Source organism: Vitis vinifera, chromosome 8, assembly GCF_030704535.1.
Source record: "Vitis vinifera cultivar Pinot Noir 40024 chromosome 8, ASM3070453v1".
In the NCBI taxonomy this organism is placed as follows: Eukaryota; Viridiplantae; Streptophyta; class Magnoliopsida; order Vitales; family Vitaceae; genus Vitis; species Vitis vinifera.
In genome coordinates this window covers 2,231,370-2,257,260 of record NC_081812.1, presented here as the reverse complement: position 1 = coordinate 2,257,260, position 25,891 = coordinate 2,231,370, and the positions used below count along the sequence as shown (strand labels likewise).

The 25,891-nt window shown below is 37.9% G+C and overlaps 2 protein-coding genes across 4 annotated transcripts in view; one reads left to right on the top strand and one right to left on the bottom strand.

The window, feature by feature from the left end:
* LOC100265692 (probable polyribonucleotide nucleotidyltransferase 1, chloroplastic) overlaps positions 1 to 22,122 on the top strand; it is a 100,791-nt gene extending 78,669 nt beyond the window's left edge. The window contains exons 14-25 of one of the 3 annotated variants that reach the window (XR_009466326.1): positions 12,227 to 12,405; positions 12,629 to 12,812; positions 12,952 to 12,999; positions 13,220 to 13,292; positions 15,212 to 15,285; positions 15,388 to 15,495; positions 15,580 to 15,674; positions 16,071 to 16,134; positions 16,707 to 16,760; positions 16,841 to 16,882; positions 20,232 to 20,749; positions 21,573 to 22,122. Coding sequence is in view for 1 of the 3 variants with exons in the window: in XM_059738873.1 (XP_059594856.1) it covers positions 12,227 to 12,405; positions 12,629 to 12,812; positions 12,952 to 12,999; positions 13,220 to 13,292; positions 15,212 to 15,285; positions 15,388 to 15,495; positions 15,580 to 15,674; positions 16,071 to 16,134; positions 16,707 to 16,760; positions 16,841 to 16,882; positions 20,232 to 20,645 (1,335 nt within the window). In the remaining 2 variants the exon portion in view is untranslated. Of the gene's footprint in view, positions 1 to 12,226; positions 12,406 to 12,628; positions 12,813 to 12,951; positions 13,000 to 13,219; positions 13,293 to 15,211; positions 15,286 to 15,387; positions 15,496 to 15,579; positions 15,675 to 16,070; positions 16,135 to 16,706; positions 16,761 to 16,840; positions 16,883 to 20,231; positions 21,042 to 21,572 lie in introns of those variants that run through there. The other 2 variants (XM_059738873.1, XR_009466327.1) reach the window with 2 other exon arrangements.
* A 2,319-nt stretch (positions 22,123 to 24,441) lies between these two features.
* Positions 24,442 to 25,677, bottom strand: LOC100243370 (polyubiquitin-like). Its single transcript, XM_002270097.4, has one exon. The coding sequence runs from the start codon at positions 25,377 to 25,379 to the stop codon at positions 24,582 to 24,584; it is 798 nt and encodes a 265-aa protein (XP_002270133.1). The 5' UTR covers positions 25,380 to 25,677; the 3' UTR covers positions 24,442 to 24,581.
* Between the last annotated feature and the right edge of the window lie 214 nt (positions 25,678 to 25,891).

Sequence of the window (25,891 nt, the reverse complement as noted above, 5' to 3'; positions counted from 1 at the left end):
AGCAATCTTATCTTCACAAGAATGTTTAAAGACCATCGTATGATTTGCTTGACTCTGGGTATAACTGTGACTCGTCATTCCTTTCCCAAAGCATTTGAACCAAGCTCTAGGTGACTACTTAAGTCTATAGAGGGATTTTTTCAACTTACAAACTCTCTGTCTACCTCCTTTCTCTTCAAACCCCAACATCTAGTCCAAAATACCTCTTCTTCTAGATCTCTGTTCAAAAAAGCATTTTTCACATCTAGTTGAAGAGGCTAGTTTGATTTGACTGCAAGAGAAAGTAGAATCCGAATTAAGTTGATCTTTGCCGTTGGTACGAAAGTTTCTTGGTAGTCTATCCCGAATGCCTGAGTAAAGCCCTTTGCCACTAAACGTGCCTTGTATCTTTCCACACTACCATCAACTTTGTATTTGATTGTTAACACCCGCTTATAGCCCATAGTCTTCTTTCCCTCGGACAATTCTACGGTCTCCCATATTCCATTTCTTTTAAGGGCGTTCATTTCTTCTAAAACTGTTGTCCTCCAATCTGAATGACTAAGAGCTTCTTGAACATTCCTTGGCACAAACAGATAAATGATTTTTTTTTTTTTGATAGATAAACACAAATATATTAAAGGGCAAAAGGCCACAAAGCTTACAGGGAGTATACAAAGCAGCCTTAAACAAGAACGCAAAAAACAACCTCACCCACCCTTAAGTGGCCGCTAGCCACTCCAAAAAGCCTAAGAGCGAAGAGGACTCCTCTCCAATATACACCCTAGCCCAATTCCACAAATTACATACAAAAGAATTTTTGAGTTTCTGTATAGCTAAAGATCCCCCCCTAAAAGCTAATCTATTCCTTTCCTTTCATACCGTCCAAAAAATACACAACGGGATGGAATTCCAAATCTTTTTCCTTTTTTTCCCCACAAAAGAGCCCCTCCAACTGAGTAACGCCTCTTTAATTGACTCTGGGAACACCCACTAAACCCCAACAAGGGCAAGGACGATCTCCCAGAGGGCCCTTACCACTATACAGTGTAAAAGAATGTGATTTATATTTTCCTCTTCACAACCACACAAAAAACAACGGTTAGCGAGCTGCCACCCCCGTTTTTGAAGCCTATCTAAAGTGAGAATCTTCCCCCACGTGGCTTCCCAAGCAAAAAAAACAGCTTTGGTTGGTACCTTATTCACCCAAATGCATTTAATCGGGAAGGCGCAGGCATTGGGAACAACTAGCAAATTATAAGCATCCTTAACTCCAAATATGCCACGACCCCCACCTTTCCATAGCAGTGAGTCCTCCTCTGAAGATATCCTGAATTCCCTGAGCATATTAAGCAATCCTCTTTTCAAGTTCAGCTCCCAATCATTAAAATCTCTATAAAATCTAAGATTCTAACCTCCTTGACCAAGGCTTGAGTCCCACATCTTATTGACTGTTGCATTCCTATGGACCGCCAAGGCAAATAGCTGGGGGAAAGTTTGGGACAACGCCGCATTGCCACACCACTGATCAGTCCAGAATTTAACTCTAGTCCCTTTCCCCGCCTTAAACTTTATGCTATCCCAGCACCAGTTTGCCTACTTCAAATCTCCTTCCAAACCCCCACTCCAAAAGTCCCGCGGGCTTCTTTAGTCCTCCACCTAAAGCCTTCCTGACCATATTTCACCCCAATCACCATCTTCCAAAGATTGTCCTTTTCAAAGGCAAATCTCCAGATCCATTTACCCAGCAAGGCTTTGTTCAACGGATCAATCTTCCGAATGCCTAGACCACCCTTCTCCTTTTGGGTGCATACCACCTTCCAATTAATTAAGTGGATTTTCCTCTCCAAGCTTCCCCCTCCCCAAAGAAAATCTCTTTGTAATTTTTTGAGCCTTTTTGCAACAATTTTAGGCATTCGAAAGAGGGACAAATTGTAAATAGGCATGCTGGCCAGTGTGCTCTTAATTAGGGTGATACGCCCACCCGTAGATATATATTGTCTTTTCCACTGGGCTAATCTTCTCCTCATTCTGTCTTCCACCCCATCCCACATAGAAATAGCTTTGTGATGGGCTCCAAGGGGCAACCCCAAGTAAACAGTGGGTAGAGACCCCACTTTGCACCTAAGCTCCACTGCCATTTCCTCAATCTCTTCCACCTCACCAACCGGAATTAAGACGCTCTTATCTAGGTTAATTCTGAGACTGGAAGACGCCTCAAACCAAGCCAAAATCCAGCTTAAAGCGGTTAGTTGCTCTTTCCTAGCTTCGCAAAAGATGATTGTATCATCAGCAAAAAGAAGGTGGGAAACTATCATCTCCACTCCCCCTCTCCCCTGAAGTCTGCAGCCTAACAAGAAGCCCCCATCAACCGCCCTTCTTATAAGATTGCTTAGCATTTCCATGCCCAATACGAAGAGATACGGAGAAAGAGGATCTCCTTGCCGCAACCCCTTGGAATTCGAGAAGAAGCCAACAGGCACCCCATTAACCATGACTGAAAATTTGGCGATTGAGATGCACGACCAAATCCACTCCATCCACTGCGACCCAAAGCCCATTTTAAACAAAACTTTCATGAGAAAGTTCCAGTTGATGCTATCATAGGCTTTTTCAATGTCTAATTTGCAGATCAACCCTTTCTCTTTTCTTTTGTGCCAAAAATCAATCACCTCATTGAAAATAAGCGACGCATCCAAAATCTATTTGCCCCTCACAAAGGCATTTTGATCCCCAGAAACCACCTTGTCTAACACCTTCTTCAGCCTATTCGCCAACGCCTTAGCCAAAAGCTTGTACAACCCCCCAACAGACTGATAGGCCGAAAATCCCCTAGGTCTTCAACACCTCATTTCTTAGGGATGAGGACCAAGAAGGTGGTATTAAGGCTTTTAGCAAAAGATCTTTGATCATAAAACTCTTTAAACAGGTCCACAATCTCCTCCTTCACAAACTCCCAGCATGATTGCCAAAAGGCCACTGTGAACCCATTTGGACCTGAAGCTTTATCACCATTCATTTCCATTAAGGCAGAGTATATTTCCTCTTTAGTAAAAGGCAGCTCCAAAACTTCAGCTTCATTGGAATTGAGGCGATTGAGGTGCAACCCCTCAATATCAGCTCTCCAGCCTGGCTCTTCTGAGAGCAAATGCTGAAAAGCATTCACAATCCCCTCCCTCATCTCCTGATCCTCAGTTATCCACACCCCATTAATTTTAATTCTATCCAGGGAATTATTCCTTCGGTGGGCATTTGCCATTCGATGAAAAAAGCCAGTGTTCCTATCCCCTTCCTTAAGCCACAACTCCCTTGACAATTGTCTCCAGTGGATCTCTTCCATTAAAACCCACTTTTTAAAAGATTCCTTGGCTTCTTTTTTCATCTCTGTTTCTCCTTCAGAAAGGCTCCTCTCACTTTCCACCCCATCCCAGAACTCAACTTGTTGAAGAGCTGAGTTTTTATTAGCTTCCAGCCTACCAAACACTCCCTATTCCACACTTTGATTTTTTGCTTCAGTCCTTCATTTTAGTGGCTAAGCTGAAACTGACCCTCTCTCTCACCTCAGACCCCTGTCACCATCCCCGAAGAAGGTCCTTGAAACCATTAGCTTTAAGCCACATATTTTCAAACCTAAACGGGGAAGGGCCCTGCCTTAACCCACCCCTCATCAATAAGATAGGAAAGTGATCTGAGGTAGGTCTGGGCAACCTGCTTTGAACGACCCCATTGAAATGATCAAGCCAATTCTGGGTCACTAGGAACCTATCCAGTCTGGCCCAGGCCTGATTATTCCTCCCCCCACTCCAGGTAAACACACCCCCTTGCAAAGGAAGATCAATGAGCTTTAACTCATCAACAATTTGGGCAAACCTTCTCATTGCTCCCATTAGCCTTCCCTGATTACTCCTTTCCCTCTGGGATAGAATGACATTGAAGTCACCCCGTAAACACCAAGGATCATCCCAAATGCCTTTGATCACCCCTATCTCCTCCCACATACACTCCCTATCCTCTTTAGAGAAAGGCCTATACACACCAGTAAACATCCAAACTAGCCCATCTTCCACGTTCCTCAGCCTACAGGAAATTGAGAAATTTCCCACCTCCATTTCAAGCACCTCCAGGGTCCTTTTATCCCAGCAAATCAATAAACCTCCTGTAGAACCATGGGCATCCAGGGTACCCCAGTCGAGAAATCTACCAATGCCCAAGCTTCTCACCAGCCCCTCTATCATTGCCTGAATTTTGGTCTCCTGGAGACAGAACAAATCCACCCTTTGACTTCTGATCACGACCTTAATCACCTTTCTTTTGGAACTGTCGTTAGCTCCACGAACATTCTAACTCAAGAGTCTTAGCTTCATTTAACCTTCTTGATCTGACACCCTCTTACTTGCATTCCACATTTCTGTTTTTTTCCCCCCTCGTAGTTAATTGAGCACTCTAATCTTTTCAATTCCCTTTTGAACTTAGATTTTTCCAGAAGGGTTTTGCTGTGGACTCTTTCCCTTCTCTTTCGGATTTTAACCAAAAAATCTAAAATGTCTTTCTCCAGTCCTTCTGTCGGAAACCCCAAAAACTTACTAAATTTGGCCAAATCACTTTCCTCCCAACTATCCTCCTCCCAACCCTTTCCTTCTTGTGGCATAGATTGAACTAAACACAACTCCTTTCCACAGTTTTCATTGTGGCCATTATTAACCTCCGTCAGTTCCCAGCGACTGACAGTCTCCTCTTCTATGGGCCCCGGAGTGAAGAGCATGCGTAACAGGGTTTCTCTCTGGAATGTCTCCCTATCGTCCCCAGAATAGTTGCAATACTCCCCCAATGAAGCCAACAAACCACAAGGGTTAGGAGCACTCTCATACCTCGACGCTTCCTCAATTAGGGCAATGTTAGTCCTTGATCTCTCCACGGATTGGAGCTCCTCCTCAATTTGCTTCCGCCGGCCATCCTTCACCCAGAAAGGGGAGCTTTCAGCGTCTGGACCCCTCAAAGGACTTGGGCCAGCCCACACCAGTGGCAGGGCCACACCAAAGCTGCCCACCAAAGATTGGGATGGGCCTCGGCAGTCGTCCAGCCTAGTCGGCCCGGGCGCCCCAAAGGCCTCCAAGGCCTTAACCCACTTAGTGCCCTCCAAAGACGAAGGCCCAGGAGAAGATGCCCCAGCCTTAGAAGAAGGGGATAAGACTGGGTCTAGCCCAACGGGCCCAGAGCCCAGATTAGAGCTTCGAGGGGCCTTAGAAGGGCCAGGCTTAATGGGTCCCCCCAGAAACTGCAGACCTCCCTGGGCCCCCACAAACGACCCAATAAGGCCCCGAGACCAACCCAAATGGTGCCCCGACCCACTTGTCTGCCCTTGCGTCCCATCAGCAGACTGCAAGTGGGTCTCGATCCTTGCGTCTTCAACCTCCTCCAACACGCGCTTGCCCGGGCGTGCAGAGACATCACCCTCAATCTCTCCTTCTGCTTCGCTGTTCTTCCCCCTCTTCTTTGTCGGCATCGATCTCATTACCGGCCTTGCCTTACCTCCCACCACAAGGTTATTGAATAACACACCCCTTTGACCCAAATTTCCACCACGCTAGGGATCTCCTCACCATTTAGCTTCACCAGAATCCTTGTGATGTAGGACAACCCTAGGATGGTTGCCTACACTCAAGGGTAGGTGGGCTAGGGTTTTATTTTTAGGGTGTAAGGAGAGGAACAAGGAATAAACTTTATGGTAGAGAAAATTATAAGATAAGAAATAGAGAGAAAGAAGAAACAATGAAGAAAAGATGGAAAATCTTAGAGTCTCACTAAGACCTTCTAGGAGTCTCACCTAGAAGAAAATCAATGGAGTCTCACCATTGAGGGTTGCAACCTTGCAATGAAAGAAAGTATAATATTATTCATCAAAATTCATTCCTTTGATTTACATTGATTAGCCTATTTATAGGCTTCTCTAAGAAATCCAAAGTCTACTAGGACTCTAATAACCTATTCTACTAGGACTCTAATAACCTATCATGACTCAAATTCTAATTATATTAATCCTACTTAAAGTTTACTTAGGTCTTCCCTTTCTTCCTTGAATAAACTTTAAAAGGCTTTCCCCCATCACCTTGCCACTGCAACTCTTCCAGCTTCTCCGTTTGAGAATCAATAGCTAAAAATCCCCCACATTTCTCCCCTGCCTTTCTAAGGATGGCCCAATCCCATAAAGAGATGGGTAAACCCACGATTCTCACCCATGCCTCACTCTTCTTCTCTCCTTCCATCAGACACCCCGTTTTAGGGCTTCATTTCTCCAGTCGCAGAAACATCCCCCTAACCAAAATTCTTCCCAGGTTTAGAGCTTTTTTGGCTTCAACAAACATCTCAAATTCCAGTAGCACCTTACCCTTTTCCAACTTAGCCAATCCTAAGTTGCCCTTCAACCCCCAAGTTTGTGCCATTTGGGTCCCCCAACTTCTCAAGTCATCCCCCTTCATTGATCTTGGGTCCCAAGAGCCAACGAGGTAGTGATCCAACCTTTTTAAATTGCGGCTAAGGTCCTTATGGCTGACTTCCACCTTAGCCACTGATCTGCCTTTGCGACTTTGCAGCTTAACCACTTCGGCAAAAGTTTTCCCCAAAATGGGCTCTGATGGCATCGCCTCGTCCTTCTGACTCTCCTTCCTCTCGGTAGCAACACCCAAGCCCCGAAGCATCTCCACCATTGAAACCCAGCCCCCTTACACTCCTTTTCCTTTTGGGATAAAGATGTTGAACCTTTTCTTCTCCAGATCCACGACACCCAGACAAATGAAGCATCCCCCCTTGTTTTCATCACGCAGCAACGAGTAGATCCTCCCTCTTTCCTTCCAATTTCTTTCCCATTTTCTAGTTCGCGTGTCCTTAATGCACAGAACCGGACTTTCTACAAAGAGCCCTAGACTCTTCGGTCCTAGCTTAACCCATGAAGAAACCCCTCTTTTCCTTTCCACAATAATGACTTGCACTTTGCCCTTCTTCTTTTCTACCTCGATCTCGAAGGTCTTCGACTCCACATCGAAGCTGCTCTTCCTCAAGCTATTTCGAGGCTCCAAGCGGACGTTGCTTTCTGCACCCTCGCTCGCACACAGATTCACTCGCTCTCCTCCATCGCTCTCGCTCTCTCTCTCTCCAGCCCTCTCTCTCTCTCGCTCTCCTCCTTTTCTATGATAAGTTCTTGGGATTAAACAGATAAATGATTTTAGAAGTAAAGGTGCTATGATTTTCAGACAGTTTATGGTAAGATAAAAAATTTGCAATAGGGTGTTTGGTACAAGTTCTAATTCCTTTTCTAAGAGCAATAGAAACATCGAGATCAATGAATTGAATAGGATTAGAAGAGGAATCTGATATCCCTGGACCTTAAGAAATCAGTGGGGCTGATGATTGACCTTCCAGAACAGCTGGATTGTCTCTAGTAGTTTGATGAAATTTTCTTCTTGTATAAACATGTAGTTCAATAGGATTATTATTATTTTGGAGTGTTTCTCCCCCTGCTTGCAACTCACTATCCTTTAACGTAAACTAGGCTCTTCTATTTTTTCTCTATCAAACAATTCAATCCCAACAATAAAACAAGTATCATTAAGAGAAATATTTGCTGTTGGAGAAGAAATTTGGCAAAACTGATCTTCATTTTCTCTCTCCCCCTAAAGAGAAGTTTTGTGAAAAAAAAAAAGAAAGGTATTTGCAACAAAATGAACATCCATACTGATATGAAATTTCCTTGTTACTAGATTGAAACATTTGTAACCCTTTTTATTCAAGGCATAACCAACAAAAACACATTTTTCATCCCTAGGCTTGACTTATTCCTTAGATGACTAGTTATGTGAACATAAGCAATGTAATTGAACACTTTCAAGGATAATTCTATGGTAAGTTGATTTGTAGGGAATAATTTTTGCAAACACTGCAGGGGTGTATATATTTTAAAATAGGGCTAGACATTATATTGATCAAATAACAAGAAGTTGAAATCATTTCACCCCACAAATATTTTGGTATATGCATGGAAAACATGAGGGACCCTAGCCACTTCTAAAAAGTGATGGTTTTAACGTTCAAATATATTGTTTTGTTGGGTTGTGTCCCTCCTAGTGGATTGATGGTGAATGCCCTTTTCCTTCAAAAAAAGTCCCCAAACAATCATTGAAATATTCTGTACCATTATCAGTTTTTAAAATATTGATTTTTATTTGGAATTGTGTTTCAACAAAAGCATAGAAATCTTTGAAGATTTGTTCAACGTCTGATTTATTTTTCATTAAGTAAACCTAACACAATTGAGTGTGATCATCTATGAATGTCACAAAACATCTTTTTCCCTTCAAATTATGAATTTTAGAGGGCCCCCTCACATCACCTATAGATTAAATAAAAAGGTTTTGATGGAGGATATGCCTTTATTTTATAAGAAGTTCAATGATTTTTTTTGATAAAACACAAGGTTCACAGTGCAGCAAATTACAATCAACTCCTCTTAAATATTCCTGGAAATAAATGTTTTAAATAGGAAAAACAGGGATGTCCTAGTATAAGATTCCAAAGCATTATTCTATCATAAGTAGAAGTAGAACTAACACTAGCACCATTGGACTTGTTTATTTTTGAAGACCTTTTCATCAAAATAATAGAGACCATCTTTCATCCTAGCATTACCAATCATCTTCCTCGTGTTTCGGTCCTAAAATTCACAATGAGAATAAAAAAAGGGCGATGCAACAATTAGAGTCTTTAGACAATTTACTCACAGACAACAAATTGCAAGTAAGTTTAGGAACATGTAGAACTTATTGAAGTACAATGTTTTTTGAAATACAAATTTAGCCTTTCGTTGCAATGGATGAGAGACTACCATTTGCAATTCGGACCTTTTTATTGCCAAGACAAGGGATATAAGTTTGAAACCAACAAGAGATACTGGTAATATGACTCACATTCCTAGCTATTTTCTTTTTTTTTTAAGATCCCAACATCAATGGCCTCAAGGATTGAGAAATTGCAAAGGGACTTTATTTGGTTTGGGGCTAGGGATATGATGAAAATTGAAAAGCTATTAGAGCTATTATCCAAGTAAACTACAACCAAGTTACTCCAAACACCGTCAGAGCCAAGATTTCTTAAGGAAAAATATAGGAAAAACCCTTTGCAAAAGCTGAAACCAGGAACTTCTCGTTAATCACTTTTTATATATTTTTTTGGATAATCATCAAAAGTTCTTACAATAAGCAAGTTCTTCTTTTTTATAATGACAACCCTCAACTAATTTTTAATAACAAAAATTGACCTTTGGACTTCTAATTTAATAACAAACCTTTCCCATGCAAATCCTTTATGTTTTCAAACTGCTATAAATTGTCTAGTATTGACTGTATCAGGATAGCAAGAGATATCATCTTATTAGTTGGGATATGGTGTGTAGGCCAAAGGAGATGGGAGGTTTGTGGTTAGGGAAGACTTCCTTGAGAAATAGTGCACTTTTAGGAAGTGGTTTTGGAGGTTTCTTAAGGAAAGTTGTGGTATTTGGCATCATGTTATTGTGAGTATTTAGGGACACATCCTAATGGATGGAATGTCAGCATTATGGTTAGATGGTCATACAGATGTCCTTGAAAGGCTATTGCATAAGTCTTTCAAGAATTTGCCCCACACATTCGCTATGGTGGGGGGGAGCGGTGTTTGGGGAGAGAATCACGTTTTGGGAAGATTTATGGTGGGGAGTCAACCTTTGTGTTCCCAATTTCCAGGACTTTATTGAGTTATTCTAATGAAAAATCACACCATCTTAGCTGTCCTTGGTAGTTCCAACTTGCCTTGGAATTTTAATTTCCACCGTAATTTCATTGATGTTAAATGGATTCTCTCCAAAGGCGCATGTCTTCACTCACCTTGATGCGGTTGTCTTGCAATACTGCAGATTTAAGGGCATGGTCTTTGTCCTCCTCTAGCTTATTTTCAGTTAAATCTTTCTCCAGTTCCCTTCTTTTCAACCAATTTTGTTTGGAAATCAAAAGCCCCTTCAAAGGTCAAGGCCTTTGCTTGGTTACTGGAGCACAAGAAGGTAAATACCAATGACTTGTTACAGATGAGAATACTCTACAAATCCCTTAGTTTGCATTGGTACATTTTATGCAAAGGAAGTGGAGAAATGGTTGACCATCTTTTTCTACATTGTCCATTAGCCTTGGGGCTGTGGCATAAGTTCTTTAGGCTGGCCCTTATGGATTGGATGCCGCCAAGGAGTATTAGAGACATGATGATTATCTCTTTTAGATGAGTGGGGAATTCATTGAGAGGCAAGACTCTTTGGCAAATTGCTTGCCTCATGATTATTTGGATTGTATGGTAAGAGAGGAATGCTAAGATTTTTGAGGAAAGATGGAGAACATAAGAGACGTTGTGGGATCTACTTCATTTATATTCCTCCCTTTGGGCCTCTTGCTCCGTCGCTTTTAAGGGAGTTCCATTTAATGTTATGCAACTAAGTTGGCTTTCAGTTTGTAATTCATAGGGGGTGGATAACATTGTGAGAAGTTTGTTCTCAATTTTCTTTTATTTTGTGTAGTTCTCATTGTATAGTGGGTATACTCTACTATCAGGTTTTGTATGTGTGTGAGAAGGACCCCTCATCCTTCTCTTTTTATTATATCAATAAAATTTATCTTCGTTTCTTATAAAAAAAATGAAAAGGAAAAAAAGAAATGAGTTGGGGTCTTCCCTGTAAGGGCTTGTCAGGGTTTCTGAATTCCTACTAGCTTTTTTGATGTTTAGGCTCAGAAGTTTTGCTGAAATTCTTGTGTCTGTAGTTCACTATTTTCCTGAAGGGCACCTTTTAAAAAAGGTCTTTTCACCTATTTTCAGGTAATTAGTCAAGATATAACATTGGCATGAATATGATAAACTTATTCAAGCTGATAATCTTACAAGAGCATACAATACATTTAATAGGAGTAGCTTTATTTTTTCTGTGTCAATTTTTGAATTTAAGTGGGAACCAGGAATCTTATTTCATGGATCTAGAATTCTTCATTCCATATCCTTCTCCAGTTCTGACACATGCTTGTATAAATAAAATGTTGATTAACTTTATTCAAATACATTTTACTTAATTCTGGAGCAATTTAAATTGTAATTTTTGTTTCTTCAAACAATAAAAAAAAGGCCATGAAAAAACTAAATTGCAGAAGAAATTTCCTGTGCCTTAAAAGATTCGTTCAACTGTAAATATATCGGTAGATTGGTTTGAATTCCTAAGTATGGTCCTTAAAATTGCAACCCCCTGCTTTCTGTCTTTTATTTTTTTTTAATTTTTATTTGTATTTTCTGCATGAAAAAGACAAAGGACACTGCTATTACCATGGATTCATGATACCCTGCATCTTGGAACTCTGTAGTGGGACCAAACACTGCATGTGGTTCCTTCATATGGGGGAACTCCAAATATCTAAACTGTGGAATATCCAAAAGAGAAAAAAAAAAAAAAAAAAAATTCTAGGTGAATATGTGAATATTTTTTATTTTCTGTCATGTCTGGATGTGTATGCATGAACATGCCTGTAGATATGCTTAAGATGTTTTCTGCAAAAAAAATTCAGTGAAGTGTTGATTTCTAGGTGAATATGTGAGGAACATTTTGGAATCTCATTCAGCATGTTATTGGACAATAACTTAATGTTATTTTATCCTAAGCATTTTGTCATTGGCAGTTGATGTGCGTTCTGATTTAATTATTCTCAAATTCATCATCATTAAAATATTAGGGGGAAATATGTGATTAATATGATTAAATAAAGTTAACTTTGATAACATAGATTGGTTCTTAGCTTGGAGAAAAAACAGTAGTTAAATTGTAGTTTAGAATTTTCATATAGGACCTGGGCATATGAAGTTTTTGACTAAAGTTCTATCTGTTGGCTTTGTTAAGGTGAGAAATTTATCTGTGCTTCTGAGTTTAATATGCCATGTTTGATTTGATTAACCTTGTCTTTGACAGAACTCTCTTTTGTCCTTGTCCTGTGTTCTTGTCTGCATGCTTCACTTTGTGAATGACTTGGCCATGATAATTGATTCGATGCATCTCTTGTATTATAATTTGATTGCTCTAATGTCAATAACCCTATTAGTTAGAAATTCTTTTCTTGTTTTACAAGCTTAGAATGCTATTTCATTCCAGTAAACTCTCAGAAAGCAGCTAACTATTTGAGTATTCTTTTATTCAATTTTTCAGTACTCATTTCCTCCTTCATGTGTTGGAGAGGTAGGACGGATGGGAGCACCCAGTAGAAGGGAAATTGGTCATGGTATGCTTGCAGAGAGAGCACTTGAGCCAATTTTGCCTTCTGAAGATGATTTTCCTTACACTATACGTGTTGAGAGCACTATTACTGAAAGCAATGGCTCTTCAAGGTGAATTATTCTTTTAAGTTTCTCAATCAGAAAGGAAAACAGATTTTGTTAATTTTGTGTATCTTCCAAATCTCTGAGAGCATGGTCAAATATTTGTGTAGGGTTTCCTGTGCATGATACTTTTTTTTTTTTCCCTTCTTATCAAACTGCATTTCTTGTCATTTGCTCTGTGATTTAGCTCTGAACATTTTACTTCCTAAAGTTGTGTTCTATTATTAAACAGCATGGCATCTGTTTGTGGGGGTTGCTTGGCTTTGCAAGATGCTGGGGTTCCAGTAAAATACTCCATTGCTGGAATAGCAATGGGTATGGTTTTGAACACAGAGGAATTTGGTGGAGATGGAACCCCACTTATTCTATCTGACATAACTGGATCTGAAGATGCATCTGGAGATATGGATTTTAAGGTCTTAGTTACTTAATTTTGTCTAAATTTAAAATCCTCAAATATTTCTTTTGTCAAGATGAACTGCAAACTCTGTAGCCTGCCACATTGCAGAGTGCAAAATTTGTAGTTATACTAAATAAAATATTTTAATTCTGCAGGTTGCTGGAACTGAAGATGGTATAACTGCATTTCAGATGGACATAAAGGTTGCCTATCTCATGAATTAATATTATGAGTTCAAGATATGTTTTTGTTGTTGTTTCTTCTCTGTCTTATTTTTTTCCCCCTTTTGGTCCTTGATGATTCACATATTTCCTGTGAAGACAGCTTATATTATTTCATTTTTTATTTTTTTTGTTTCTTGCTTTTTGGTCAGTTGCTTTTGATGGTTAAAAGCTATTATTGATGTACTTTCTTCTGTGACAGGTAGGGGGAATTACGTTACCAATTATGAAGCAGGCACTCCTACAAGCAAAAGATGGCCGAAAACAGATTCTTGGTAAAGCTCACTAGCATTTATTACTAGCAAATTATTGACCTTGTTGTCAGATTTTAGGGTTGCTAATAAATCCTCCCTATGTGCTGAAGCCTTTTCTCTTCTAGTCTTTCAACTCTTTCTTACAGCATTCTTATCTGTGCTATGGATAACTCAATCTTCTATTTTGTAGGTTTCATCTTCTATTCCATATAGCATGATGGCTTTTATGGTTGCCTTCTCTCTCTCTCCCCCCCTCTCTCAAGACTTGATTGGCCTCTTTGTGTGATTTAACTGTGGAATCACATAATCAAGTTTACTTTAAAAGTTCAGATTCTATGGGGAACATCTTACTCAATTTCTTCCTTGTTATGATTAATAAAAGCAATATGGCTCAAGATTTTCCATTGAATCACTGTTTTCTTTCATTGCTATAATTTAGGGTAGTTGTTCACATGGACATGCACTGTACTTGACGGATGGCCCAGTCCCTCTTTGATAATACATGGAAAGACTATATTACCTTTATGCTAGGATTGTATCTTGATGACGTACTGGTGTTCCAAATACTTGTGAAAATGCCATTCCTATCTATTTTCAGTGCCAGTTAGGACATTGATGGAAGAAACTCCTATTATTTACTCCTCGGATGTGTATAAAACCAATTGTGAGGTCTTCTGAGTTGAGGCAAGTTCTGGTCATTCACTTTATTATGAGTCACTGACCATGCAAAAGGTTTGAGTTTCACACAAGCTTTAGATGTCTGAATAAATCCAACTGAAAAAAAATTGGTTGCCATTTCCTTCTTGGAAGGGAAAAGATAGAAGGGCTTCAGAAAAATAAAATCGGTCAGTCTAACTATGTTGCTCTCATCCGGGAAAGATGGGAATAAGAGAGTATTATGGAGGAACAACAAGAAGGAAATCAGAATAGCAATTTTGCAATATTGAGGTTTTTAGAAAAATCAGTGTTGAACAACTTCTTTTCCTAAAAGCTTAATATTTGTAGGATTTAGACCCACAATGTATATCATGTACTCTAACAATCAAAATGCCTTAAGGGCATTGAAGAAGGTAGAAAAGGGGGATATGGGCTATTCGTCACACCTTGAAAGAGCTAAAACCTTGGGAAAGAGCACGGAGGAAGATCTAGCTGCAAAATATGCTCTGAAAATCCGACCTTAGATCTATGATTGACATTGAATCAGACATGATGAAGGGAAACCTGTATCTCTGACAAATATCTTGACCCTAGAGTTGGCATCTCAGACCATTAGTTTGAAACCCATATTTCCTTACACAATAGAATGCTGGTAAAAGGGCTGGTCCTAGGGAATCTCCAAAATCATTTATCCATGAACTCCTTGTTAGTAAACCCCCTTAGCCTTTTGTGCCACCTCTCATCTTATATCACTCCGGATGGTTCTTCCACTTACTATATTTCTGGGGAGTTGTATCCTGTTCTTATGTCTGGAAGAATTACACCCATGCCTTGTCTATATATTGTGTTCTTTACAGAGAAAGCTTTTTTTCATTGAAATTAAAGTCTAACTTATGCCTCTGATTCCTCACTTTAAAGGAGGTGGCCCTGTCAAATAAAGGGTGGATGACTTACTAACCTATTTGTAATATTTTAACGTTAAATTCCACCATGCTGATGATAAATTCTTCGACATTAAAAATTTCACTGCTGAGCATGATATGATTTCCTTACTTGCCTTAAATGCACACCTAAATCCAGGGATATGTTCTACAAGTGTTCTGTATTTATGACTCTGCTCTGATTGACACTGTCACTCAAATTCCTAGTTTCCTGGGTCTTTTGGAGTCTTAGAATTAGCATTTGGGTAAAGATCTAGTACTCATTTTGTATAGAAATTATATTATCTGGTCCTTTATTTCAAATATTAACTTTGCTTCTTCTTTTATCTTCAAAATATTCAGCTGAGATGTCAAAATGCTCACCTCTACCTGCAAAAAGACTTTCTAAATATGCTCCCCTGATTCACATTATGAAGGTTTGTTTGTCTTCAAAGTACCTATTTCATTGCTTGACCAGTTAAAACTGGCATTCTAGAATTTGAAATGCACCTTTTACCTACTACATTGCTATTTTATAGGTCAAGCCAGAGAAAATTAACATCATTATTGGTCCTGGTGGGAAGAAAGTGAAGAGTATTATTGAAGAAACTGGAGTAGAAGCTATTGACACACAAGATGATGGAATAGTAAGATTAGACAATTACCTTAACTTTGATTTATTTGTTTGACAATACTGCTACTGCAATTTTAGTTGTCTATGGCTTTTGCAGGTGAAAATCACTGCAAAGGATTTGACAAGCCTGGAGAAGTCTAAAACCATTATTAGTAGCCTGACAATGGTTCCAACTGTTGGTGATATTTACAGGTCACTTCTTTTCTAAGTTATTTTTTTCTCTTTCATTCTTGTTTAATGCTTTTTAAATTAGAAAGATTCTACTTGGAATTTTCATCTTTAATTGTTGTCCTGTTAAGGAAGACATGGTGAATTCCTGAATTATTTGAGTGACAGGGTCACATGATTAAGTTTTCTTTAGTCAAAGTCTTGCATACATCAGAAGTTCTTCCCATGGTTAATCTGCTAAGCTCTTTGGATATTCTGACCTTTTGTATTATCACTAGACATCAGTCTCTTTAGATGTGGGCAACTCATTCTTGATACTTAATATCATCTTCCCTGGGATCTTCAGAACTGTATGTTTTCTGCTTGCTTGGTTTGTTTACAAAGTTTAGAAACTTCTTTGACTCTTTGGTGCCTTTTCAGGAATTGTGAGATCAAATCAATAGCTCCTTATGGAGTTTTTGTTGAGATTGCATCAGGCCGTGAGGTATATATTTATCCCTAGTGGCAGAAAGCTTTATTTATGTTAATATTGTACCATGTTATTTCTTACTACAAAAATTGAAATCTCATTCCATTTTGAATTTCATTCTTTTGTATCAACTAGTTTTTTTTTTTTCCTTAAATCTTCTGATGAGGCATAAGTTCTTGAAGTTTCAAGTTCCAATAATGAAGGGTTCTAACAGGATAAGAGAACTAAATATTGTAATTTTGATTGAAAGTTTTATTTATGTTAATATTGTACCTCGTTATTTCTTACTACAAAAATTGAAATTTTATTCCATTTTGAAGTTCATCCTTTTGTATCAACCAGTTTTTTTTCTCCTTTAGTAAAATCTTCTGATGAGGAATAAGTTCTTGAAGTTGCAAGTTCCAACAATGAAGGATTCAACAGGATAAGAGAACCAAATATCATAATTTAGACTTTTCTTTCACCATTGTATAATGTTTTACTATAGTTTATATTAAGCTTAATGCAACTTTGCTAAGTGAAAGTATTCTTGTATTGGAATGGGGTAGATACTTAAGAGCTGTCTCAAAATATTCAATTGGCTGCAGGGACTTTGTCATATTAGTGAGTTGAGTCCAAGTTGGCTGGCAAAGACGGAAGATGTAAGTTCAGGATTCTTTATTTTTCCAAGTAATATGTGGAAATCATGGTGAAATAACTTTCCATTTTATTGTCATTTTAGGCTTTTAAAGTTGGAGACCGCCTCGATGTTAAACTTATTGAGGTTAGGAGCTTCCTATCTTATCCATTTATTTTTTTTATAGCATGAAATGTTCTTCATTTACAAATGGGTTGTATCATAAATGTTTTTTTTCTTTTTCAAAATATTTTATATAAAAGGTTCCTATTTTTTACTAATGTTTTTAATCCACCCCTAAGTGGAGTGTTACCTTCATCTTACATGTGGGACTTGGTTTAGATTGACTTATGAATTTATAATGTGAGCAAGCATTTCAATACTGACTGGACAAGAAACCTTGTTGTGGAAGAACCTAGCTCCAAAAGACTACAAGAAGAACATAATTGAAGATGTAAAATCAGGCATGTTCTGTATGTGATTTATTGATGATACAAAAGGATATGGTAAATACAGTGGGAAGGTGAGAAAGCAAGAACTTGGGGAGTTATGATGGCCTGAACCAGGATATGCATTCTGACTGTACAGTTTCCGGTGTTGCTAGCTAGATTGTGGAAAGACAGGTTTCTCCAACAGTTCCAGGGGCCTGAGGCAATGAGATCCTTGTCTCTGTTTCTACGATTGTCATGATGGAGGTGTTGAGAATTGTTTCAAAAGGTGGTGGATGAGGCATTATGTGGGGGGCTTTCAAGTTGGTTGCCAGGAGGCTTGAGCTCTTCTGTTTATCATCTGCTTTATGCTGATGACAGGATTTTGTCCGGCAAAGCAGATCAGAATTATTAATTTCGATAGTAGCTGTTGATTTTGCTTGTTTTTTAGGCAGTCTCAAGATTGAAGGTTAATTTGTATGAAAATGAGCTTGTGTTATCAGGTTAGGTCACGGACATTGACAGGTTATTGATTTTCTGAGGTTGTAAGTTTGTGGTTTGCTGTGCCTGGTGGGGAGGTTGTGGTTAGAGGATTAGAGATTTGAGCTTGGTCTGTAGGGCATTGTGGTGGGGGTAAAGCTCTTCATGCTGGGCAATTTTGGAATTAGTGATTGTGATATTCTTCATGAGGTTGGTTATGTGGAAAAAGCAGCACCTTTTGAAGTGCAAAAATGGCTTTCATCCAAAGTAGCTTATTATGTTTGCCATTCAACTTTGTCATCTTTGCTGCAGCAATGAGGAATACATTGGAAAAGTTTTAGATAGAGAATGGAGGTGTTGAGGAGATTGTGATTGGAGGATTAGAGACTTGAGCAAAGATAATTGGGCAATGCTAGGGAAATGGTTATGGTGAATCTCAGTGGAGAGGGAGACTTTAACAGGAAAGTGGTGGTAGGGAAAGGAGGCCTGGTGAACAGAAGAGGTTCAAGGATCATATGAAAAGGCTTTGGGGGAAAATTTGGAAGAGATGGAGGAGGTGTCTCAAACTTTGATCTGGTATTTTTTGTGGTGACTCCCTCTTAATTCAAAAGGATCCCATTATTGATCAACTTTAAGGAGGGGGTGGGTCCTTCTCTTGGTAACTGGAACCAACAAATCATATTCTGATTTATTGCATGCTCAGGAATTATGGTCAGTGATATTTTCCCGGTCTGGTTCCAGAGGACTGTGAACTGCTCTCTTGCTGGCCATGGAACCAGCACAGGAGAGCAACGAAACAGTGTGGGAAGTGTCCCTCTTTTCATTTCTTGGTGAATTTGGAAAGATCATGATAGAGGGATCTTTGAATAGGTTGAAACTTTGGTTAGAGAGATGAAGGAATGCCTTTACAATATTTATGTGGACTGTGGAAAAATATTGTTAGATAGGAGGGTTTCTCTCTTTTTACTTTAACAATATTTATGTGGGTCATGGAAAAATATGTGGGCCATGGAAAAACTTTGGTCAGGGTAGTAGGGCGAATGCTTTCATGTATTTGGTTTACAGCCCCCAATGTGTTTCTAGTTTAGCGGGCTTTATCCAATGATATCTTTAGGTACAATGCTTGGTCCTCTTTTGGATCCCTCTTTAACCAGAATAGACACAGGTTTTAGTCTCCAGTACAAATTTGTGTCATTTTGAAAAGGCAAAAATTTTTGATTTCTTGCTGGTTGCATGGTGTAATTTAAAAACAAAGTAGGAGAAGCTATAGAACAATGTTGGGGCCTAAGGAATGGGAAAAATTTTGTTTTCTTCACTTTAGCACCTTTTACTAGTTCATTCTTTTTATAGTGTGATTTTTGGGATGCTAACACTTTGAAGAATGATAACTTTTGTGGTTTGTCATAAAATGAAAATCATGTATTAGCAATTCCATAAGAAGTAGTGTTTTAAAATGCTATTGAGGCAAATTAACTTTGATGTTATAACCTCCAGGCTATTGGGTTTTAAGCCTTAAATATTCAAAGGGTTTTAATGGGTTTAAGGACTTGTTTATATTTTATATGATAATGACATAGTTATGTCAGAGCTTTTGAGTGAGATATCAAAAAGAGATAATTCTTTCATAAAAAATCCACTTCTTTAGGAAATTGAAGGATTCTTATTAAGGAAATTGAAGGGATTCTTATTAAGGAAATTGAAGGGATTCTTATTACCATAAAAATCTTGAGTGTCTTTATTCTAAAATGTACATGCAATAGGAGTGTGCTCATAAAAATTGAAAAGTTCAATGAGGTGCAAGGAGGCACAGCTATGCAATGCTTGGGCAGAGCAAACAAAGTGTATGGGGCTCTATGCACAGAAGGTGGAAAACTTGTTGGACTCAAGTAAGATGGTAACCCACTCAAGAATGTAATATGGTATAGATCATGCACATTGATAGAAGGTTCGGATTAGTTCAGATGGATTCTAATAGTTCTTTGAATGTGTGTACCTTTGACTTTATGATCTATTAATTCTGGTCCTTGGTTGTTGTCCCTCTTTATAGGATTTCCCTGTAAAATTTATTGTCATTCTAATTAATTGAATTGGTTTGCCCTAAAACAATTAAATTATGAAAGAGTTTATAAAATTTAAAATAAATCAATTCAGGATATTTTAGGATTTATGAAAATAATCTAGGGCTATTGACATTGATCAGAAAAAAATTGAAATTTAGTCAAAAATTATTTGGACCTATTGACCACCTTTCTATGTCTTTTGTACCGGCAACTGGCTGTTTAGACTTCATATAAGTATACTGCTAAAGTGACCACTGATATGGCTAAATTACACCTCACATCTTTTTGAAATTTTAGAAGCATACATTTTTTTATCATAAAGAATTTTGTTGAATTTCCCTTTCCCTATTTTTTAATTCTTAGACTTGCATTAAACTTATCCTTTGAATTGAATAAACAAACTGCTAAAGTGACCAGCACAATAGCTATATGGCACTTTACATCCTGTTGAAATTTGATTTTATAGGATTTCAATTATGTACACTAAAGAAAAAAAATCTCATTGATTGTTACTGGTGTGTAAAACAGATAAATGATAAAGGACAGCTTCGCCTTAGCCGGAAAGCATTACTTCCCAATGCAAATCCAGAGAAACCCAGTTTGAAGCAACGTACAAGTAGTAAGGAAAATGCTGCTTCACAGAAAGCTCCTGATAAGGGTACAACTAAAAAGGCTGTGAACATGCCAAAGGATGGATTAGGAGAAGTGAATGTAGAGCTGTCCAATGATACAAGTAGCAACCCAAAACCTGTGAGCTCACATACAACTAATTCAGCCGAAGGTGATGCACTCCCTCAGAAGATTATTAAGAGATTAGTCAGCTCTGGAAGAGATGAACCTGATACTAACAAAGAGAGGCCAAAGAAGAGCATTAGTAAAGCAGTTACCAGTGTCTCCAACAAAGATGAAAGTAGTTTAGTGAATGGAGAAGCGAAAATCTGATACCAAGTATATCTCATTCTCGGTTTAGTGATGAAGAATTGCATGAACCTATTTCTACGGAGAGAGTGCTGGTTGAAGGTCCCTCATGCTAACAGGACTCAAAGGTATGAGCTCCCAACTCCTATTTTTATTTAATTGATGTGTTGGTGATGGCATCATCATGATTCTGTATTTATTTATATATAACCTTATACTTAAGCATCTCGCTAATAAGAAGCTAATATTTATCTCCCTACTTGCATTCTTGGAATCTGATGTTCAGAGGATGATGTGCATTTTCCTTCTATCATGTTCTTAAAGCTCCTTTTGGTTCTTAGAAACTGATAGAAAATAGAGGAAAGAAAAGGAGAAAAATAAAATAAAATGCAAGTTTGAATGCAAGAAACCTTTCCTTCACTCTTTCCTATTTCAAATAAACTGCTTCAAAATGTATAAATTTTGTACTAATTTTCATTATATTTTCGTAACTTTCCATTTTCTATTATAACCAAACAACATAAGTTAATATTGTATATACATATTTCCTTTACTTTTATTTTTGAGATCCAATTGCAATTTATTCACTGAATGCTTGGTAATGACCCAGCAGATCCTTCTGAGATCCAATTCAGGGTCTGCATTTCCAGCATCCCTGTGAACTAATGATTTCATGGATGATTGGATTAACCTTCAGCTGCAGAACTTTCATGCCAAAAAAGCTGCCTCATTTGTGATTCTGGGTCCTTATACCTTGATGTTTAATTGTGTATTCTTTCTGTTAAACCATCGCCCTGTTGGTCTATGAGTCTGATTGCCCAAAATGAAGAAAATCCTTGCTTACAAATGTTTCTGTTCATGAATCAAGCTAAAACTGGCATGTTTTTAAACTCTAATACATGCGTAGAATATTTCCAATTATTTTCTGATGATGGAATCTGTCTTTTGCAGGAAGGGATTCTTACATGATTTTCCCCCCTGAAAGCTTGCCATTATAATGATAGTGTTGAAAATTAACCTGGAGCAGAAGGAACCTAATAAAATGTAGCCTCTCATGGTGTGTTCATCTTAGGGATAAAAAGGCTCATAGCAAGGGGTTTATCTTATCAATGGTCAATGTTTGACGAGAAAACTCCCATTTTCAGTTCAGGGGTTAAACTTGCATGCTAGAATGCTAGAGAGGTGCGGCCTTTCATCCCTTGCTGCTTTCATAACAATTGATTTTGGACTGTCATCTCAAGGATGCTTTTCCTATTCAATTTGCATCCTGCCCTTCTCAACATGATAATTATTTGCCATTTCGACTGAATCTCCAAAAGATTAAGGTGCATTTTTGTTGGTCCTTCATGCCCTTTTGTAAGGGTTTGCGTAGCCAACTTCATTGTTGTATGTTCATTATTGTACTTGTGTTGTGTGCTCATTCTAGGGTGTTCATTTTGTATATCATGGAAATCGCATTCAATTTTCAGTTTGAATCAAGGGGTACAGTCTTTTACAGGAATAGGCTCTCCTTAACCCTAGCACTGTAGTTTTGAATGCATCAATTACAACTGATGGGCATGTTTTTCAACATTCTCTTTCATATCGCCTGATAATAAAACTATTATTAACAGTGCCTAGCAAAGAAGCGCACTGAAATGCACTGGTGTATACAAAATGTGCCGAAGGGCAAAGAAAAAGAGAGAAAAAAATATCACCGTCCTATTAGTGAGAACCCAACCAATCCACAAAATTTGCTCTAGACATAGTCGTCCCATTTATCTTAATCCCAAAATTTGTTCATAGACGTAGTCGTCGTCCTATTCATGCATCTCTTAATCCTCGCTTTCTCTTAATTGTCCACAACCCTATCCTAAAGCCACCGCCTAATCCCGCCTTCTTTTCCATAGTTCCCATTAATAATTCGCTTCCAAGAGCTTACTTCCTAAAGGATATCTCTAACTCCATTTGTTGATAAATTGCCTTCTTGAGGATGGAAAGATTGTTGATGCCACATCCCATTTTTCACTTTTCCATGTAGGTAATCGACAATTTCACCATGCACGACTTTTTATCGATAATTCCTCACCAAGTACTGTTCTTTAAATGCTCTCAAGTTTCAATTTAAAATAATATATTTAAAATATTATTTTCAATTTTATGATATTAAATTATATGTTATATATTAAATATTTTAATTTATTACTTCAGATATAAGTATTATTAATTGTTGATACTTACATTCAATATGTATCTATAGAAATGTGTACAAATTAGGAATCTAACAATATATATGCCAATTTATCACATGCTTTTATTCATTATAGATATCCATATTTAATTAATTTCATAACTAAATTACTATATATTTGGAATGCAACAATAAACATATTATGATTGCATGCATAAGAATTGCTAGCAACAAACGTCAATTGATTTGTCATAGTGCCCTTTTTAATGTCAGGATTACTCTACTAGATGAACTCTTCAACTTTGAATCAATATCGTGAGTAAAATGATAATATGGGAGTTGGAGATTACTCTAACCATCACTTTCTTCAACTTTATTGCCAAAACCTTTGCTACGAGTTTATGTAGAACCCACCAAGCCTATATGTATGGTTTCTTTCAAGTCCTCTATACCTCATTTCTTAAGAGCCTTGCGTATAGAACTCCCCAAAGAAATGCATTATTTCATATTTTACAGTCCCAACAATATTGAAAAGAATCCATATCGAATCCATTCAACCCTAAAGCTTTATTTACACTCAAATCTCACATAGTAGAAAATACCTGCTTTGAAAGTGATGCCTTTAAACCCCTTGCATCCTCCCTGCTCAAGGATCCAAAGGGCATCTTATTGGTGCTAGGTCTTCAATTCCCCCAATTTGAAAAGAAGCTACAAAAGGATGAGCCCCCTATATCTCATCTGCTTCAAAGTGTCAAATACCATTTACTTTAATTCTTGACATACGAATTCTCCTCCTTGCATTAGTCATTTTGAGAAAAAACTTCATAATTTGCATTTCCTTCCTTTATCCAAATTTCTCTAGATTTTTGCCTTAATGTAGCTTTTTCCACTCACTTGTTATACTTTTTCTTGCTACTCTTTTAGTTGGTCCCTCTTAACAAGAGGCAACGTCCTTGTCCTTGTAATCCTAAAGTCCATCCAACTTATGGTACCTTCTTATTAATGACATCACCAAACTTCCCCATAGTTTTAAAAGGCACACTTACAAATGTGTTAGTCCCAAGGCGCAACCGTTCCTTAGTTATAATGTCTTGTTGCTAAGGCATGTGCCTTGTCGGAGAGACATGTTTCGTCTACTTTATTTTTTAAAAATGCTTTTATTCTCGAAACTTCTAATTGCATTTTGAAATTTATATAATTTCATTATTTTTTTTAAAAAAAAATGATTAATTGTATTAGATTTTGCATCATATTTTATGAAATTGGTATCCATCTTAAATCACGTTTCACTTTATTCGTGTGCTCACTTCCATTGTCTTTCCTTTTTCCTTTATCTTCTCTCATTTTTTCATTTCCTCCTTTTAAGGAATAAACAAGAGTGAAATTTTGTTCTTAATGCCTATCCATCGAATTTCATTCAAAGTATGGTGATTTTTTTTAGATTCTATTATTATAAAATAAGAAAATAGACTCTAAACTACTTAGCAGTCGTTTTGAAAATGTAAGAGTTCTTTGAGACTTATCTTAAAAAGGTAATAGTTTTTATTTTTAAAAATTATTTGAAAATGTAGGAATTCTGAGACTTATTTTTGTGTCCTAAATTTTAAAAATTTTAGAAGTAATTTTTAAGAACATAAGCTAAATATATACTTTTTATATAAGAATTAGTATATTTTAGACATAAGTTATTATTACACTCTATTCTTATTTACTTAGCTTATATTTTTACATGAAATTACACAAGCAGCCATTACACGATCATCATCAAAACAGACGAAGCAAGATAAATTTCATGGCCAATGGGTGCTTATACTTGTAGGGGAGATGTCTATGGTATCACCTTGGCCAACATGGTGCCATCGAAAGGACCGATCCTCGTCCATCACATGCTCCTTGTATATGAAGTAGTAGCCATCCTTAGGGAGATAAAATTGAAGGCACTTCTGCAACTTGTCCAGTTCCATCCTCAGCACTCTCACTTTGTCTGACCCGTTCACTTCAACTGCAGTTTTCTTTCCTCCACATCTTGGCAGCACCACCATCACCTTCAGCTTCTTAAAGCAACTACTCCCCATTGCACCAGCCATAAACCCGACATCGATCTCCGAACCATCCGAAAGCCCAGACTGATGCAAAGACCAATGATCCTGCAACTCTGAGCCATCTGAATACAGCACCAACTGTTGAACACATAGCGTTTCCATGACTGCATGGATGTTCTCCTTCAACTCTCTTATGGTGCCTCTGCTGTGCATGCAAAGAGGGAACTGCTGTGACTTTGACGTTGGAATGTTTATCAAGAGCTGGACTCTGCTGGCCGCCGGGGACAGTGGCGGTGAGCTCTCGGCCTTGGTTGCTGGTTTTTCCGGGCAGCTGCTGATGAGCTGTATGTAAGAGTTGTGGACTAAGTCACTGGAATGAACATTGGATTCATCTTGAAGAACCTCGCCATTGAAGATTAGGGTTTGTGCTGCAACTGGGATGTTTTGGTACTTTTGAATCTTCTCTTTGATCTCAAGAACTGTGTCAAAAAAACCAACTTCAATGCAGAATCCCTCCCCACTGAAGGGTTCGAAGAAGATGTCCATTGCAGATTAATAGGTGAAGGTGGGTGGGTGTGTTTATATATATATAAGAGGAGAGAGAGAGAGAGAGAGAGAGAGAGTGTTGGGTGAGTGAATGTGATAAATGGGGTTGTGCTATACATGGATGGTTTTAAAGGATCCGATGCTGATATTGTTCTATCTATGAATAAGATAGAAAAAGTTGGTAACATAATCCTCAAGATTTTTGTGTTAAAAGGTGAGAATCGTATGGGATCTTGTTGGATCACAGATTTTATTGCCATTAATTTCGTTCAAATCTACTCTTGGCCATCCATTCTTTACACCAAAAATATGCTTTCTATGGGATTAGGACTATAACAAAATGCTTTGTTTTGTATATTACTCTCGTTTATTTCTATCTTACTCTTGTTCTTTATGCTCCTACATTACTCTCGATTATTTGTATCTTACTCTTGTTCTATATACTCATCTCCTTTTATTATTATTATTATTATTATTATTTTTACCTTAAATACTATTATTTACACTTTCAT